Below are 18,881 nucleotides of genomic sequence, written 5' to 3' on the forward strand. Positions count from 1 at the left end.
TTTTACATCAATTCAGTGGGTACCAGTTAAGTGAGTGAATTTGTGTAAATGATATCATTTTTAATAACTTCACATTAACTTATTAGATAATCGATATCATATTTCAAAAATTAAATTAAAGAAACAAAATTTGAGTATCCTCCTGCTTCTCGTTGATATCAGTTTTGAAAGTAAGCAAGATACCTAGAAATCTGAACTAAATCTACTATAGATCTGCCTCTGGCTCTTTTCCTTATGTTTCTATTTAGTTGATATAATAATGCAAAGTAACTGGCTAAATCAAATCAAAGTGAGCAGTTTCTGGTAGCATATTTTTAAGGCTTTTTTTAAATTATTATTGTGGTACCAACAGATAACATTAGACCTGCCCTTTAGATTTTTAAGAGACGAATTGTAGTGCTGACTCTCTGTACAATGCCGTACAGCCATCTCCAAAACCTCTTCATCTTGCATAACTGAAAAGTAACCCATTTCTTTCGTAAGTGTGCTTTAAAGAGTGATAAATCAGCTTGGAAAAAAAATCTGGAGGGAGGCTATTAAAATGTAAGCCTTTGAACAGAGAAAAACAAAAATGCCTGAAATTTTTAAGAAGTGAAAGTGTTGCCGATGATATTTTCCTTTTTATCAAAAAAAGCCACAAATAGCTTCGGAGGTGGACACTTTCAACTTGAAAAGGAAATCTACGACAGAGTAGCAAAGAGGAACAACAACCAAACTCATTTATAACCAGTGACAACCCAAACCCATGAAGTTTTTAAAAGAATGTGATTGTTGTCAGAAAGAATCGGGTCCCAGGGTGCTGCTGTTCAGCTCTGGTTGCACTCAAAGCCGTGGCTGAGGGGCGCGCAGGGAGGTTCCTCCAAGGCTGGTGGGCACCGACCAGCAAGAAAGTGAATTCTGCATACTGTACGGATCATCGCTCAGTTCAGGGCAGTCAGATTGCATCTGGGATCAACCAATTGTGCTTCATGAAACCGTCAGCCCTCATTTGCGTCTCGCTGTTTTCTTCTGTCCAGTTGTAAACAAGGGCAGCTCCGGCTGTCTAACTACCCTCCGCTGCATGGGCAGATCCCACAGTCAGACCTAGTCAGTGGCCTCAGAGCTCAAGTTAAAGTTCTTTCTTGCAGACAACAGTTCCAGTGCCTACTGGGAAGTCACAAAGAGAAGCAGCTTCGGAATGACAGAGTTAGAATCCCTTTATGGAAATGCATACCTTAGATGCCTACACATCCTGGCGTGCCACGTCTCTTCCGTGAAATGAAGTTAGGTGTTCCTAATATGAACAACTGCTTTTTTTTTTTTCTAGGCAGACTAGCTCAGCAGATTCATCTGGTGGGGGAGGTGGGGGTGGTGGTGATCGTTTTGTTATTTCACTGCTCTGGGGCTTTGCTTGGATCAGCCAAAAATGACATGGATAGAAATACTGTCAATCTGGTCCAACTCCAGGAAGCTAATCATGCCTGAATCGCTGGGAGGAGGGTAGAGATGGCAAACAGGAACAGGTATGTTGGCTTCGGTTCTCATCTACCTCGGCCACAGTGTCGCCTTTACAATAAACAGGAGAGGCTTCTCTGAGAGCATCATGTCAGTTGTAAGAGTGCGGAAGCCCCTTGCCCCAGCAAGAAGCACAAAGGTCATGTTTAGTGTTCGCTGCACTGAATGCTCCTAGCCAGCTGGTGTGTCCCTGTTCAGACTTTCATTTATGCATCTTGGGCTGGAACCTTTTTTATTTTTGTTCTCCCAGTCTATGACTTTGTCGATTTAAGGGATAACGGCCAAAGTGAAACAGCTTGCAATTTGCACCTGCCGGCTCCAAGCATTGCATGTCAGATTACGTGGAGAGCAAACCCTTTGCTGCTAATGAGAAGAAGGCTGAGGAGGGCTCTGGATGCTGTTCTCTGGGGAGGGGGGGAAGGCTTGTAGGATATTTTAACGTTTTTGATTCTTTTGTAGCTGATCCCTGTTTTCATGTTTTAGAGTCCCCAGAGTAAAACAAAATAGTATTTAAAAAAAAATATGAAGCTGTGTACACTTTGAAGAAATGTTTAAATGTCATGGACAAAAAACTGGATTAATATTCAGCCTGAATGCCTCAGATGGGAAAGAAAAAATTTAAATGCTAAATTATTTCCAAGTTTTACTAAGCATAACAGACCTATTGAGGCCTTTAACTTGTGAAATGGATGACGAAACAAAGTAAATAAAAAGTTTTTAGAAGAGGATCAGAAACGGGACCTGTGTTGCATGTCATGTCAAGTGCCTGAATGGACACCCCAAGTTCTCTGCTTAAGTTGCCCTCAAAACTGTAAGTTACTGAGGTCAAAACAAATATTCAAGTACATGACTACAAAATTACAGCTAGAGATATATATATTTATCCAACTCACCGTTGTGAATTACAGAATGAGTTCTCCACCTCTGCAAAAATGTCAACACCTGCAATTCTCTCCTACCTTTTTCCCCCAAAAGTATTCTCTGCATCTGTCTTAGCTTTCATTACTTGAAGGAATTACATCATGGGTTACCATCTATTCAAAAATAATTTAAATTATTGGGCTGGGAATATAGCTCAGTTGGTAGAGTGCTTGCTTTGCATGCACAAGGCCCTGTGTTCAATCCTGCATCTCACACACACACACACACACACACACACACACACAAAAAAAAAAACAATTTAAATAAAACTCATAAAAACGAAAGAGGTGTGACCATGACTTATTTCCCTAAACCTTATATATGCAAAACAAAAATTACCACAGTAACCTTTGACTATTTAAACACGACCTTCCGGAGGAGGATCCGAAATGTAATAAACAAAAATAAAATGAGCAACTATGATGAAAACTGTCTCTTCATGGAAGAATCCGTGCTGCGTCTGCATTCCAAAACTCCCCCTGCTAGGCACCTTCTGGTAAGATAATAACTGAGAGGATGACGGGTTAAATGGAGTGGAGGTGGTCGCAACTGTGCTTCACCAGTAATGAGAGTAATTGAATAGAGTTGCTGGCCCACATCTTGCCTGACAGATAACGTTCCAGCTCGCGCAGCGATGACCCTTTCCATGCAGCTTTAGGACTTCTGCCAGCCACTGCGGAGGCTGGTTAGGTCAAAGGGTTGAGCCATGTGTAATTCAGAACAGAGGAGGTCCCACGTTCACTCCGCAAAAACAATTACACTACTTATTTCGCTCTAGCCCTTGCCCAAAACTCACAAGCCTCACAGTTTCAGTGCAGTCAATCTAATTCTGCCCCTGGGCGATAAGCCGCATGAAAATATGTGGTGCTGTGTTTATAAATCTAATCAGAAATAGAAAGAGTGGACAGGCACAGTGAGGTCCTACTATGGATCATGGGAATCCTTGGAAATTCTGAAGGCACTTTTGTTTAACTTCCACAGACTCTCTTGTGCTACTGCGTCCTTGGCCACACTCATTAATCATCCTCTTTACTCGTGAGTGCTACCAAGGAGGCTAAATTTCTACCCACTTCTTACTCTTTCCATCCATGGATAATATTATGAAAAATAAAGCTTAAAGGGCAGTTTTTCAAGGGAAATATCAAAGAGGGGGGCTACGGTGACATCGATCTTACCTCTCTATCCATGTTCTTGGCTCCTGGCCCTTGGCAATGTGCAGATTTAAATCGAGGTCCCCTGAAAAAGAAAAATAATACACCAGAATAAATTTGCCCCATCGTAAGATCTATGGAGCAATTGGGGGTTGGAGAACTACAATGCTGCGTAAGGTCTCGAAAAGTCTAAATACCAAGTCAATGCGATTTAATGTGGTGTCTTCCTTTTACCCGTGTTGCTGTTTTTGTTCAGCCAGACCCTTAAAAAAAAAATGGAATCAATAAAGTTTCAAAACCTTTCACAAACACAACATCTAGGAAATATGCAGACAATTTACATAAACAAAATTTCCTTTCTTAGGCCTCAAAGGTGACAAATTCAGACTGCATCGAAGTTAGGATGACAAGTTGTTACTGCCGGCCACTGTCCTGTGTTGATCTTTTAAAAATTATGTGCCAGTTTTGAAACTGTCATAAATACATGATATCTGATCACGTCAGTGATAAATATGTGTACTTAGGGGCCAAGGAGATTAAACCCTGCAAACATTTTGCAGCAAAGATATGGAATCTAAAAATCTTAATGGCAAGAAATGGGTTTTTAAACACTCTTAAAACTGCTTAGAGTCATGCGATAAATTATCAAGCTCAATCTGCAACCTATTCCATTTGATATTATTTCAACAGATGGAAATATTGCACTAACTTACAATCAGGAGCTGGATGGTTAGAATAAACAGGAAAATTTTTAAATGCATGATGGTCTTAATGTTTATTAAATTATTATAAACATTCACCAAAGGAGTCTTGTAAATTTGGAATCTCCCCTTTTGAAATGATTATTAGTATTTGGCAGTAAAACAAAACACATCATGTATGAATGGTACATGTGACACGTCTTTTAACTCAGAACTCTTAATTATAGTTTTAAAAAGTCACTTCACAAGGTGTGTGACCTCTTACATACTATCAGTATTAAAAAGTGAAAGAGTCCTTCTAGTGCTAATTTTTTAAGACTTATTATTATGTAAGAGTAACATGTGAGTCAAAGAATCTGGTAAGTGATTAATTCCAAAATAAGGAAAATACATGTAAAATTATTTAGCCAAAAACAAATTGACATCAAAAAGAGAAAATTTTAGCTGGTCCGCTGAAATTTTACTTGCTTGGTTTTTGGGGTTTTTTGTGGGTTTTTTTTTTTTTGTTGTTGTTGTTGTTATTTTCATAGTATGGTGACTGAGGAGTAATTCAAAAGTATATATTTTGGAAAAGGCATGGAACAGAAATCAGTTTTACTTCCTTGATTTGGTCTGAACATGACAGTTAATATCTGACTTTTGGAAGATTTTCCATTTTTAAAGTTATTCATGTCATTGTTATCATAAATTCATTTTGCAAACACAGGATCCAAAGCATGTGAGTCAAAAAGCCCACACAGGTTACCCCGATTAACATCAAGAGCATGCTCAGAAGACTTTCAAATAAGGCAGGTCACTTCCCTTCCTTTAAACATCTTTCTGCAGAAATATTCAGAATGTAATTTCAGTCCAGTAAGACTCAGTATAATTGTAAAAAAAAAAAATCAAAATCAAAATCTCTTGTTTTCTCATACAAAATTTGTAGCTGAATCTAGAAGTGGCCTGACAGAAACCAGGAGCACACATTCACAAGCAGCTGTTATTGGAGAAGGTGTGAAGCTGTGTCTTCCCCTGTCTCAGGAACAGTGGGTGTGGCCCAGGGTGCCTCCCTGCTTGGGAATCTCACTCAGGAAGCTTAGATCAGGCAATGTCTACAATAAAGACTCTCAGTCTTCAAGTTTCTGTGAGTAGAATTTGGGGATTGTAGTAAGATCCCCAACAATTCAGGGGCATCCATCAGAATAGGGGCAATGAGGAATAAATGATCCACTTTGAGCCAGAGGAAACCCTGTAAATACATGGCCAGGCTTGAGAGCATAAAGATTTGGGCAGGTGTTGGCTCTAATGAAAAGACTGGCGTGTTAAGTGTATCCCCAGTGCAATGCCTGGGAGCTTAATTTGAAGACCCCAAAAGTGAAAAGGGATGATTAAAAGGTAGAAAACCACCTCTAAGCTAAGAGCTCTGGCAAACTGAATGGAAAAAGTCAAAGTGAGGCTTAGTTCCGGAGGCCAAAGGAGCTGGATCAGAGGCCCTGGGGAATGGGTGCATAGGTCTTCAGTGAACTTTGAGGAAAGGGTGAATCGAATCAGGAGGGAAATGGGAAAAGACAGATGGAAGAAACGTTAAGGGTAAAGAGTGTCAAGGAGAAATGACCAGTTCAAGGGACAATGTATGGTCAACAAGTCACCATTTCAACAGCCACCAACAGCTCCCAACAAATCTATCACTGCACAACTGACCCCAAAAATGAAAAAGGATGATTAAAATACGGAGCAGGTAAGAAAACATGCATCTGCTAAACTATGCAACCTGCAGTGTCAAGAAAGCCCAAACTAGCTTTCTATTTTTGGGGAGGAGTGGAGAGCGGGGCGTGGGAAATAAGTTATAAACAGTATAAATTTTTAAAAATATTAAATGTTAGGGCCTTTACAGGAACACTGAACTTAATAAACTAATGAGCACCAATACAAAATTCATTGTAACCACAAATTTGGACCACAGGGTACCATGTCCTTTGGAATGTGACTGGATGACAATAGGGATCTTTTTTTTTTTTCAAAAGCCAGTCTCAAACTTGCTAGCAGGTGGATAATTGTAATATAACTTGCCACAGCCTGTTGATTCCAGGTTAGTGATAAGCTGCTGATTCGGATTGAAGGCTGATTTTTTTTTCCCCCAAAATTGTTAACCTGTATTGCAGATCAAGCGTTGGGATGGCCACATCTGATGACTGGTTCACTGCCTCCAAAGAAGGGAATTAGCATGGCTACAGCTGTCACTCCCCTGCATTTCTCTTCTCAGGCAGACCAGCAAGGGCAAAGGTGGTGTGAGACAGAAGTCACAAGCCACAGTCTGTTTGCCAACATGTTTCCTTTAACCTCCACAGCGACTCTTTTTAAAAGTTGAACCAGTATTTAAAAATAAGAAAATTGAAATTTAAAGTAAAAAATCGGACCACTAGCTTCTCTCAGAAAATGGAGAATTTTTCCAACATGGAGTCACCCCTTCTGTGGTTGACAATGATCGGCTGAGGGTAAGTGGCAGCAGCATGCTTTGTAAGCAATATTCTCCAGGCCAACAGTTCCCACCCTCCCTACTGCAGATCACAAACCAGAATGACAGGGCTTATCCTATTCTCTGCTGCATCCTAGGAGCCTAGAAAAGAACCTGGAAAGTAGTGCATCCTTGATGAGTATTTAATGTTGAATGCAATGATTTTGGAACAGACGGAGAACTTTAATAGGCAACTTTAAGACAATAGTGTATGACAGTCACAATGCATAACCCCATTTATAGTCTATAGATAGATAGATAAATATATGTAGAGATATAGACATGCAGGCCAAATAAATTTTCCTAGTCCTTAGGCAGAGAGAGAGAGAGAGAGAGAAAGAGAGAGAGAGAGAGAGAGAGAGAGAGAGAGAGAGAGAATACTCACAGATCATTCTGCATGCAGTCCTGTATTTCTTATAAAGAAAGATTTATCTCCATTCCTGCTACCATCAAAAGCAGACTACAAGTGAAAATAAGAGCAAACAGATCCAGCACACTTTATTTCTATTTCTTTCCTGGCATTTCCAGGCATCTGAATTTGAAACTTTGGTGAAAGAGGTGAGGGGAGGCCTGGTACCCACCATAACACAGCTCTCCAACATACTTCTCCCCCATTCTGCCTGGTAGTTTCTTTGTACTAACATCTAAATCCTTTTGGATGGAATGAATTAAAAGAGGAATAAGATAAACAGAAAGTGATCACTAACATGGTCTCACTGTACATAGAACAGAGTAAGGAATGAACTTGAATATGTGGATAGAAGGTGTTGGTTGAAATCTACCTGTGGGGAAGTTCTGATAGTCTCCAACTGCTCTACAGGATAGTTGGAAAAATTTGTAAGTTGTCTATGTCAGACTTCCAGATTCCACTTAGGGTATAGAATGCTGGAAACTGCATTGGTTTTCAAAGACAGACCAAAAAAATATCCTAAATAGTCTGCATATTCACAACTGCTGTTAAACTCTGGTCAGAGAGCTGATATCATGGGGTGAACAATTAACCCCAAACCTGGAGAAATTTACATGCCTCCTAGGATTGACAGGATGCCAGCTCCTGCTTATTGGAGCAAATAGATACAAGACCCCTGATAAGCCAGGAAGAATTCAGCTCAAAACTGTTAACATATTTCTAAAGACTGAATATGACTTCTATGGTTTAGATAAATGTCCCCTAAAGGTGTGGTGGACAGCCTGCGGCACCACTGGAAAAGGGAGGAACCTTTAGAATGTGGGACCTTGTGGAAGGAAGTTAGGTCACTGGATGGGGATGTTGAATGGGGATGTTGGACTCCAGCCCCATCCTCTGTCTCTTTGCCTCCAAGCCCCAGCTTCTGTGAGTTGGGAAGTTTCCTCCAACATAACACTCCTGCCACAACATATTCTCTTGTTGCAGGCCCAAAGCCATAAGGCCAGTCAGCCATGGACGGAAACTTCTAAAACCATTTCTCCTTTTAAGCGAATTCTCTCAGGTGTTTTGTCACAGTGATACAAAACACAGTGATCTGAGTGGAGACCTTATGGCCTCTTCCAACACAAGGGGAATGTGCCCAACTGTGTGCACAGGCTCTTATCCGTGGACCTCCAAAGTGCCCAGAAAAAAAAGAGAGTCAGGGAGTAGTTCTAAACAAGGAGCAACTTTGCCTCCAACTCTAATAATGTCTGGAGACTTTTTTGATTGTCATAACTGGTGGATATTTCTAATATGCAGTGGATTGAGGTAAAGAACAAAAGTCTTAATTTTCTGATCAAAGAGCAGGAATCTCCATTGCCTCCAAACTCAGATTAAGACTCATCACAGTGGGGAGAAGAGGACACAAATATAAACACTAGCCATGGAGTAGGGACAAGCAAGCAAACTGACCCAAATTATTAGAGGCCCCCTACCTAAGAAAGAAGCACAGATAAATAGAGATGGCCTTGCCCATGGATCCAGAGACACGGCTCTTGCCTAATCCTGACAGCAATACCTACCCACCCTACCATCAGGCTACCCAGCACAGCACTGAGTAGCAAGGAAACTTCAATGTCCTTGTAGGGGAGGAGAGAGAACAGAAAGAGTCACCTTGATGTGAAGCTAGAAAGAGAGATGAACCTGATTCTTGAGCAGATATTGAGGATACTTCTCCAACAAACAGCTACCACTCACTCTGACCACAGGTTATGACTGGAGGAGTTTTAAATCTGTTAATGTGTTAAGCCTGATGATAAATTTCAGCCCAGCAAAAGTCAAACCCTGCTCAAGTCCTGTCTAGACTAACTATACCCCTCCACGTTGGAACACCAGCAAAATAAAAGACATCCCATCACTGGGAATCCATAATACTTACCTCAGTGTCTACCAACCTGCCAAGATGTTGGAAAGCTTTCCAGCAAAGTCAGGTGACACATAAAGTAGCAAGGTGAGAGACACACCTTGTCAAGAGCATAAAGCAGTCAAGAGAATAGAATCAGATATTACCCAGGTATTGGAACTATCAGGTAGAGAATTTAAAATAGGGGATTAATATGTTAAGAGCTCTAATAGGAAAGATGGACAATATACATGAGTAGGTGAGGAATTTCAGGAGAAATATGACAACTATAGAAAGATCTCAGATGGAAATACTTGAAAGAACAAGACAGTATGTAGAAATGCCATCATCAACCTCATTTTAGTCTCAACACAACTAAATGTAGAATGGGTTGAACTCAAACTATCACCAGAAAGAAAAAACAAAGCTGAAAATAGAATGAAAAAAAATTAGGGCTGAGGATGTAAGGGAGTGGAGCAATTTTAAATAGTCTAATATAGCTGTAATTTGAATATTGAAGAAGCGGGGCATGATAGTGACTAGGTCCCCCCAAATTAATGAAAGACAGCAAAGTACAAATGGAAAAAATTCAGAGAATACCAATGAGGATAAAATACACCAATTTGCATCATATACAAACTACTGAAAATCAATACCCCATGTAAACTTGCACGTAGCCAGAGAAAAGTGACATATCTTATACAGAAGAATAGGTAAGAATTACGGCAGACTCTCCATCAGAAACAATGCAAGTCATTGAAACAATGCAAGTCAGGGCCTAGTGAAGGAACCTCTCTAAAGTAGAGGAAGAAACACAAGAATAGGCACAAAAATACCTAACCAAAAATGATGATCCGGACGTGGTGGAATGAAGAGATAGTCAAATCCTGTACCTCAAAAAAACAGATCTAAAATTGGAAGAAAACCAACGTCCAAAACAATGATTTCAGTGCCCTCATAAATGAACACGAGCAGCAAGTCAAATGGAGAAAAACATTCGTTCATGGAGAACCACTAAAATTAGGATAAAAATTGTGGTATTTTTGCCCCAAATTGCTCCAATATCTGCAGTAATCCCCTTTGCCTCCTTCTAATCAGGGCCAGTGTTACAGTGCAGCTGGGGAAGGGCTGGTCACAAAACCCAGCAAGTTCACTGCTGGAGAGGGATGACATAATTAGGAGCTGAGGTAGAAACCCCACATCCAGTCATACTGTGATTAGAAATAATAGCTAACGCAGTGGGGAAGGCCCCTGGCTCTACTACTCTGAGTTAAAGTCCCACTTGGGCTGAACAGTACACCATCGGACTAATCAGAAATTTGACAAAGAGAACCTGGAAATGAAAGAGCTAGAGGAGGACTGGCTGGAGGACCCCCAGATCCTGCTTAACAAACAGGTTCTGCACATGAGCAGGGAAGATTCAAGACTCCCTAAGCTATCCACACGTTCCCAGTTGACTAGGATGCTACGTACATCTGCAGGGAAGACCCAGGAGGGCCTGGCGGAGAGTGAATGCAGAACATCTGAAACGTGTCTGATTGTTGAATAGGCTCCCAAATCCTCTCAGACCATGAGCAGAGGATGGGAGCCTTACTGGTCCAGGTGTTGGAGAGCAATCACCGTTTGACCACTAAGCTATGCAGACACAGAGGAGGCACTACAAAGCCAGGCTACACATGAAAAATTATTTTTAAAAACTGAATTCATTTTTAAATACGTTAGCAGGCACACATCATGGGAAGGAGAGATTCAATGGATTAGGTCCAGGCAAGTTACTAAAATGAAAAAAAAAATTAAGAAAACAAGACTGTAACACACACACCCCCCAAAAATTATAATAATCTGCCAAAGTCTGGCTGGGCACAAAATAACCGAGCCGCCACACAGCCTTGTAGGTTCAAACAGGAACTCCCTCGAATGACACGCACTTGGCACACCACACCAACTGGAAATCCCTCCTCCGGCACTTCCCCAACCAATGAGAACTCTTCGGGAATCCCCGCGAGAGCTCAACCGGAACTCAACGGGAACTCCACGAGAACTCAAAAGTCATCATCTTAATGGCTGGCTGGCGTCACCTCTCAACCACTACTTCTGGCAAAAATGCCGTGAGTCATCCCGACTCTGCTGTGGCCCTCAACAATAATCACTGTCAAAGAACACGTTCAGAACCATATTTGCTGTAGTATATTATCTAAGACATCCTGTTTTCAACAAAAATTTATAAGACAACAATAACAACAAAAAGAAGTATGACCTATTTTCGGGAAACTAAGCTGTCAATAGCAATTAACTCTGAGTGGGTAAGGAGGTTGTATTGAGCAGACAAAGACTTCAAAGCCTTTGTTACAACTATGTTCAAAGAACTAAAAGAAATCGTGTTTAAAGAAGTAACAGAAAATATAAAAATAGAATTAAAATAAAGTATTATGATAAAGGAAAGTTAATTTTGAAAATAAGAAAAATCTCAAAAAAAATCCTTTTCTAAGATGGTACACAAAAATTAGCTCAAAATTAATTAAATATAAGAGCTAAAACTATTAAAATTCTAGATGATAATTTTTATGACTTTGTGTTATTCGCTAGTTGTTGTTTAGTAACTTGAAAACAATTGAAAAGAGGAAAAGATTTATTTTGGCTCATGTTTTTAGGTGTTTTTGTCCATGGCCAGGTGACTCCAAGGCAGAGACATCATGGAGGACAAACACTCACCTTGAGGCAGCCATGAAGGAGAGAGAGCGATAGAGAAAGGGGCTTGGGGGGGAGTACTGTTTTCTGGGCACACCCCCAGTTAGCTACTTCCTCCAGCTAGGCCGTAACTCCTAAGGTTTCCACCACCTACTACTAATGTCATCAAAGTTTTAATCCATCAACGGATTAATCTACTGATGAGGTCAGAGCCCTCATGATCCATCACTTCCCATGAGCCCACCTCTGAACACTGCTGCGCGGGGACACGTGAGCCTTTGGAGAACAGTCCAGATCCAAGCCATAACAATTAGATACGACATCAAAGGAACAATTAAAAAAAATCAAAATGGAAAAATTGACATTTAGAATTAAACGCTTTCATTAAAAGGCATCTGTATTAATTTCATCCATAAAAGACACATTATCACGAACTTAGCTTAAAATGGGTGCATTTATTAGCTTACCATTCTACAGATCAAAACACTGGCACCATAGAGCTGGTTCTCAGCTTAGACTGAACTGGGTGTCAGCTGGCTACATTGTCACCAGGAGCTTGAGACCCTTCTTCAAGCTCTTTCATATTATTGACAGAGTTCAGTTCCCTCCCTCAGTAGGTCTGAAATCCTAAGTTCCTCACTTGCTCTTGGGTGATCACCCGAGATAACCACAGTTCTCATCCTCTGACCCCCTGCTTCTTCAAGCCAGCCATGGTATGTATGCCAGATTCCTCCTATATTTTGAATCTTTCCCGTTTCCTCTTTTATCTTGAGCTTTGAAAGAGAGACTGTCACAAGATTGGCCCTACCTGGATAATCTCTGTTTCTCAAGGTCAACTGAGTTGAAATTTTGACTACTACAAAATCCCTTCACAGCAGTACCTAGGTTAGCGTTTGACTGAATATTTAGGGAACAGGGACTTTGAAGAGTTAAAGTTAGGGGAATATCTTTAATTTCTGCCTACCAAAATGAAATTAAGAGAAAAGACAAGCCACAGATTTGGAGAAGCTATTTTCAAATCATATATCTAATAACTTATGTCTGCTGTATAAATAATACTTATAATTCAACACAAGGATGGCAAGCAACCCAGTTACAAAATAGACAAAAGATATGAATAGACATTGTACAGAGGAAGATATATGAATGGCTAATGAGTACATGGAAAGATGTTCAATATCGTTAGTCAATGCCCCTTCCAGACATCTCCTCCAATGAAATATAAAGTCATATGCACGCAAAAATCCACCCATGAATGTTTGTTGTGTCTTTATCTTAATTGTTAAAAACTAGAAAAACCTCTGGCAAATGGATAAACAAACTAGGGTGCATCCATGCAAATACATAAATAAAATAATCTCAAAGGTGCTTGCTAAGTAAAAGAATACAGACTCACAGCTTATAAAATGCATAATAGGAAACTCTGTAAAAGGCAAAACTATAGAGGCAGGAAATATATCAGCGGTTTCCAGCGACGAGGATACAGAGAGAAGTTGTATACAAAGAAAAGCAAGCGAATTGGAAAGAGAGGGGACAGTGATTGGATTTTCTGTATTTTTATTGCAGCTGTGGTTACACAAGTCCATGCATTTGTCGAAACCCACAAAACTGTACAACAGAATGATTAAATTGTACTGTATATTAATAATACCTTATTTTTAAAACTCTAATGTATATAAATTAATTACTCAGAAAAGAAAAAACTCTAATTTTTTCCCTAATGCTTAACAAAGAACTAAATAGATGGCAATAAGTAAAATACAACAAAAGGTTGATACAAGTCTGCCTCCCAACTTTTACCCACCCTAATTCATAACTCACAAAGGTGAAGGTTTTTAACCTAGTTCAGTCTTTGTTTGATGGGATGATTAATTCTGTAACTGTGATCAATATAATTAAAGCAATGATATATATCTTAGAATTGTCATCATGCTTTTAGAATAGACTAATAAAGTGCCTAAATTATAATTTCTTATGTTCCACATTTCTTCTGTGATTTACTAATCTTGGCGTGCACTGTGGATTGAACGGTTTCATCCCAAAGACGTTGAAATTCTAACTCCGGATGTCTGTGAACACGACCTTATTCAGAAATACAGTTTATGTACATGATCAACTTCAGACGGAGCCATTGAAGCCGGGCAAGGTAACGCCTGTCATCCCAGCGGCTTGGGAAGCTGAGGCAGGAGGATCGAGAGTTCAAAGCCAGCTGCAGCAACTTAGTGAGGCTCTAAGCAACTCAGTGAGACCCTGCCTCTAAATAAAATACAAAATAGGGATGAAGATGTGGCTCAGTGGTTGAGTGCCCCTCATTTCAATCCCCAGTACCAAAAAAAAAATAATAATAATAAGATGAAGCCATTGAGTTAGACCCATTCAATACAATACAACTGTTTCTCTATAAAAAGTAGAACTTCAAACACACACACACACACACACACACACACACACACACACAGAGAGAGAGAGAGAGAGAGAGAGAGAGAGAGAGAGAGAGAGAGAAACACCCTTGGACATGAAGGAGGCCATCGGGACAATGTATCTACAAGCCAAAGAATGTCAAAGATGCTTGCAAATTTGGGAAGCTCAGGAGGGGCCTGAACAGATGGTGTCCCCAACCCCTCAAAAGGAGCCAGCCCCGATGGCACCTCGATTTTATACTTCTAGTCTCTAGAACTGTTATCTATGCCAGTTTGTGGTGTTCTGTTATGACAGTCCCAGCAAACGAATTCAATACACATGATTAACATTTGTCTCATTTATGACTCTCCTTTTTCCTCGTCACTTTCAATTATGTAAGTTAACTAACATCATTATTTTCATATCTTATAATGGTTACATGAAATAATATCCAATACATGTCTATGATTTCATAGCCTAGGGAGAGAATCCCCTCCCTACTTTTTAAGATAAGCACTTTAGGGTCCCTACTCTGCTTCTCCCTCTCTTCCCGTCGTTCATCTCCAACCATCTGTCTTCATTTTTAATTTTTAAGGTTGAACATATATATTCTCTTACAACCATAATAAATAACAGTAGCATTCTGTGATTTCCCCTAAATGGATCCTGAAGTCCAGAACCTGATAACGGTTCTATCGTTATGGTCTAGTGCTACTTCCTGCAAGACCACAAAGTTCCATGGGTTCATATCATTGCAGCGACGCTCCAAGAAGGACGGGTCCACCTGGCATCACGACTTCTAGTCTCTAGAACTGTCTTCTAGGCCGGTTTGTGGTGTAGGGCACTTTTATCTGGAGTCTGCCTGCTTCTTTCTCCATCAATTTTCTTTCTTCCTCTCTGAAAATTTAACTAATTCGCTGTTGGAGTCCCTGGGTTGAATTTCTGCATTATTGAACTCGGTTTCCCCTACTTTCTGAATCATTGACATTTTTTCCCCCTACATTTTGGGATATCCCCTCTACTTTGTCTTCTAACTTCTTTGCTGACTTGTTTTTTAACTGTTGCAATTAGTCTAAATTTCCAAGAGCTCTTTCTTACTGTTTGATGCTGCCTTCCTGTTTGATGCTGCCTTCCTGGTACCATCTGATTGTCTTATGGATGCAAAATCCTACCTTGTTCCCTCCAGAAGAGTTTTTCTATTTTGTTTTGATTTCTCTCCTCTTTCAATTACCCTCTTTTTGCCCAGAACGAGTTTTTCGGGTGGTTTATCACGGTCCCTCAGTTTGATGCTGCTGTGCTTCTTTGGATCTTTTTTGCTTCTTGGTCGGACGTTTATATGTAAGTGAAAGAGGAAACACTGAGTCCTGTTTCATGGCAGGAGGGTATCGCTGTAAGGCAGGGAACACAGGAGGCCACTGATCCATCAGCTCTCTGTGAGCACACAGCGCTAGGATCTCTTGTACTCGTGCACGTGTATCCCAGAGAATCCCTTCACAACTTTGAAAGAAGAACCTTTGCAGGTTTTAGCTAGAGGGAGATGCCTGTCAGCCACCTTATAAGATTACACAATGTCATTCATGATGCAATAATATATCATCTGGTATTTAATAATCATCTGGTTTTTAATTACTTTAATTATTTATTTTTGAGGGGTTTCATACCTCAAAAAGAACTTTTGAAAACATATGAAAATTTTCCTTCATAACAAAATTGCTAAAAATGCAGTTTCTGGTATGTGCTGCAAAAAATGAAACTTTTAAATAACCCTATCACATCATTCCAATAGCGCCCATAAATGGATCTGGTCAAATATTAATACAATAATATTTTATATCTTCTATTTTCCATTTTCAAAACACACGAGCTAGCTTTCCTGTATTGTTGATAATTTCACGACATTCCTATTTCAGATGTGAAGTCCAATTTCTATTCACTTCTTTTATAGGATGTTATTACTTTTTAATGTGTTACATATTTGTGCTTAAAAATACTTAAAGATATTTAGTTGAACACCCTATATTACATGTGCAACAAAGATTTGTATAAAAATTAAAACTATGCTTTTTTTCTACATTCTGTATGTCTGGAATACACTACGACTTTTTTTCTTCTCAAGTGAGTTAAAATAAGTTCGCAACTGAGCAATCATAAAAATAAGGCATATATTAAATATTGATAAGTAATTATCAAACAAAAAAGGGAAAATTTTATTGTAAAAAAGAGTGTCTAAAAAGAATGGTAGAGGGCCACCTCTGCGTTCAGTTCTGAATGTTGTACACTGCACAACTCCAGGGAGCATCATTTAGACCAAAGCATGTGAGTGTCACCAGCTTTGGGCGGGACTTTTTTGCAACATCAGTTGTCAATACAGAAATATTGCCAACATATTCCAGCTATTTTTCTATGGGAATGCAAAGAGTTTTGTTACAATTCAAAGTGCCCTCAAAAATCATCTTTAATGATCTTCGAGTTGGCCTCTCGGCCTCCCATTTTGCAAGCTTTTACTCATTCCTTACCAGCCTTTTCATGAAAGTTCAAAAGGAAGATAAAAAAATAATTGTATATCTTGGGCAAAACTCAGAAAAATCTTAATAAACCGCTATTGTATCGACAAGCTAATCAGAGCATTGGACTATGCTCCACCCGGGGCACCAAAGGTCCCGGCAGGCCTGTTTCTGGACAGACCAGCTTCTCCTTCTTCCACCCAGCCTGGCCATCTCACCATTAAAATGAGCATTGGCCAACAGAACCTAAAAAGCATTTTATGAATGACCTGGGCTGTGACTGAAGTGCAGTCTCAGTGTCTGTGAAGAAAACTCCATACCTGTTTATCCAAATAAGAATGCAGCTTGCAGTTTTCCCTCGTAGCAGACAGAAGGAAAAAAAAAAACCCAAACTGCATTTAGGAGGTGGTACCAATAGGGGAAAGCAGATCGCCTTTGGCAAGCACATGGCTCTCGAAAACACACCTGTTTCTTTGCTATTGATAGTGTGATTAATCGATCCCTAGAATCTGATTGAAAACATTGGGATATAAATCATACCATATGAGCAGTCCCGGAAGTCTCACTGCTAGTAATTCAAAGCATATTTCAACTGCCCCTGGCATGATTTCTGGATTAGTGTCACATATGGGTTCACAAGAAACAACAGGGGCTATTTGTTTATATGGTCACATTTCTACCCTTTATTTCACTTCATAGTCAACTTGACACCAGCTATACATATCAATATACACATCAGTGTGGGTTTACATTGTGGTTTTTTTTTTTTTTTGATCAGGTATTTGGGAACAACACATTGGTTGATTCACAAGTGAAGGAAAATTATAGGGATATTTTTGTAACCAGAAAAATACATATAGTATTTATTCAGCGTGCCCACTGCCTGAACTTTTCCTCTCAGTGTTTTTTTTTTTTTCAGCAAGTTCATGGCTGAAATAGTCTATATTATTTCTAAGGCTCATATTTACTTGTCTGTCCTTTCAATCTCTCAGCACACATTTATTGAGCACCTACTATATGAAAATGCTATTTTAAATGTAATAAGTGACAATAGTGCCTGTCCCCATGGATAATACAAGCTAGGAGGAAAATGAGAAGTATATAAATCACGGCAATATCAAACAGAAAGGCACAAGAGTGAGATCAAAGTAACACAATGGTCACACACACACACACACAAAAGACCATTTAGAAATTGAGCAAAGTCTAAAAGTCCTCAAAAAATTAAGACTGCAGGAAAATTTAAAAAAAAAAAAGAAAAAGAAATCATATGCATTGGAAGCATATATGTTAATATTATGGTAATTGCTTAGGGACTAGAATTTTCTCCTATGATTTCATCTGATCCTCACCACAACACAGGAAGGAGGTTATATTATCCCCATTTTATAGATGAGGAAACTAAAGCACCCGGAGGTCAGCAGCACATCCCCAGCCACTTCTTAAGCCCAGGACCAAGCTTCAGAAGGCAGGAAAGCAGGTTATGCATAGACTGTGCCCTTAGCTGAGTTTCTCTCCTTTCACTTCTGGAAAACCAAATTGTTTAGCAAAAAAAAAAAAAAAAAAAATCATATTTATCCCTCTGTATAAATGAAGCAGGTGTAAAACCTCTTATATGGATCCTTAAGTGAATTTTGACTGACATGTGTGTCTAAGCGCTCCACTAAAAGTTGCCAACCCGTATATATAAACTCAAAGGAGTCACCTAAACGTCCATGGGCCATAAAGAATTTAAGGCAATGTCCTTGCTTTCCTGACTCACGTAACTCTGGATTCCAGTGGTCAGCTGGGAAACTGAGACAGGCAGTTCATAGCTATTTGAGTTCTGCTTTGGCTTTGTAGTTCTCAGGGAACTATAAAATATTTAGTCTGACTGAACTATTTCTTTGACTATCACTTTCATCATTCCCAAGACTGTGACCATCAACAGTGACACATACACAAATAGATTTTCACCAACATATGTATTCTTCAGAGCATTGCTATTCAGAAGCATGTTAATGAAAAGGGTAATTCACACTTTCTACACTTGGGGTGCTAACCGGAAGATAACATTAACATTCGCCTTTTTTTTTCTGCATAAACTCATATCCATGGATAAAATAGTGATCTTAGACTTATCTATATATTTTTAAATTATCCACTTTTGGAACTATGAAGATAATGAGAATAATGCTCCTTCTCAAAGCTGCATTTAATATTGTGGATCCATTTGCAATCACGTGTGTCTCTTAGGT

At 39.5% G+C, this 18,881-nt stretch overlaps 1 protein-coding gene across 1 annotated transcript in view; it reads right to left on the reverse strand.

The window, feature by feature from the left end:
* LOC113179858 (uncharacterized) overlaps window positions 1-3,602 on the reverse strand; it is a 306,468-nt gene extending 302,866 nt beyond the window's left edge. The window contains exon 1 of the mRNA XM_077801549.1: window positions 3,591-3,602. Within this exon, the coding sequence (XP_077657675.1) occupies window positions 3,591-3,602 (12 nt within the window). The remainder of the gene's footprint in view (window positions 1-3,590) is intronic.
* Window positions 3,603-18,881: the final 15,279 nt, after the last annotated feature.

The sequence above is a fragment of the Urocitellus parryii genome, chromosome 8 (assembly GCF_045843805.1).
Source record: "Urocitellus parryii isolate mUroPar1 chromosome 8, mUroPar1.hap1, whole genome shotgun sequence".
NCBI classification, from domain to species: Eukaryota; Metazoa; Chordata; class Mammalia; order Rodentia; family Sciuridae; genus Urocitellus; species Urocitellus parryii.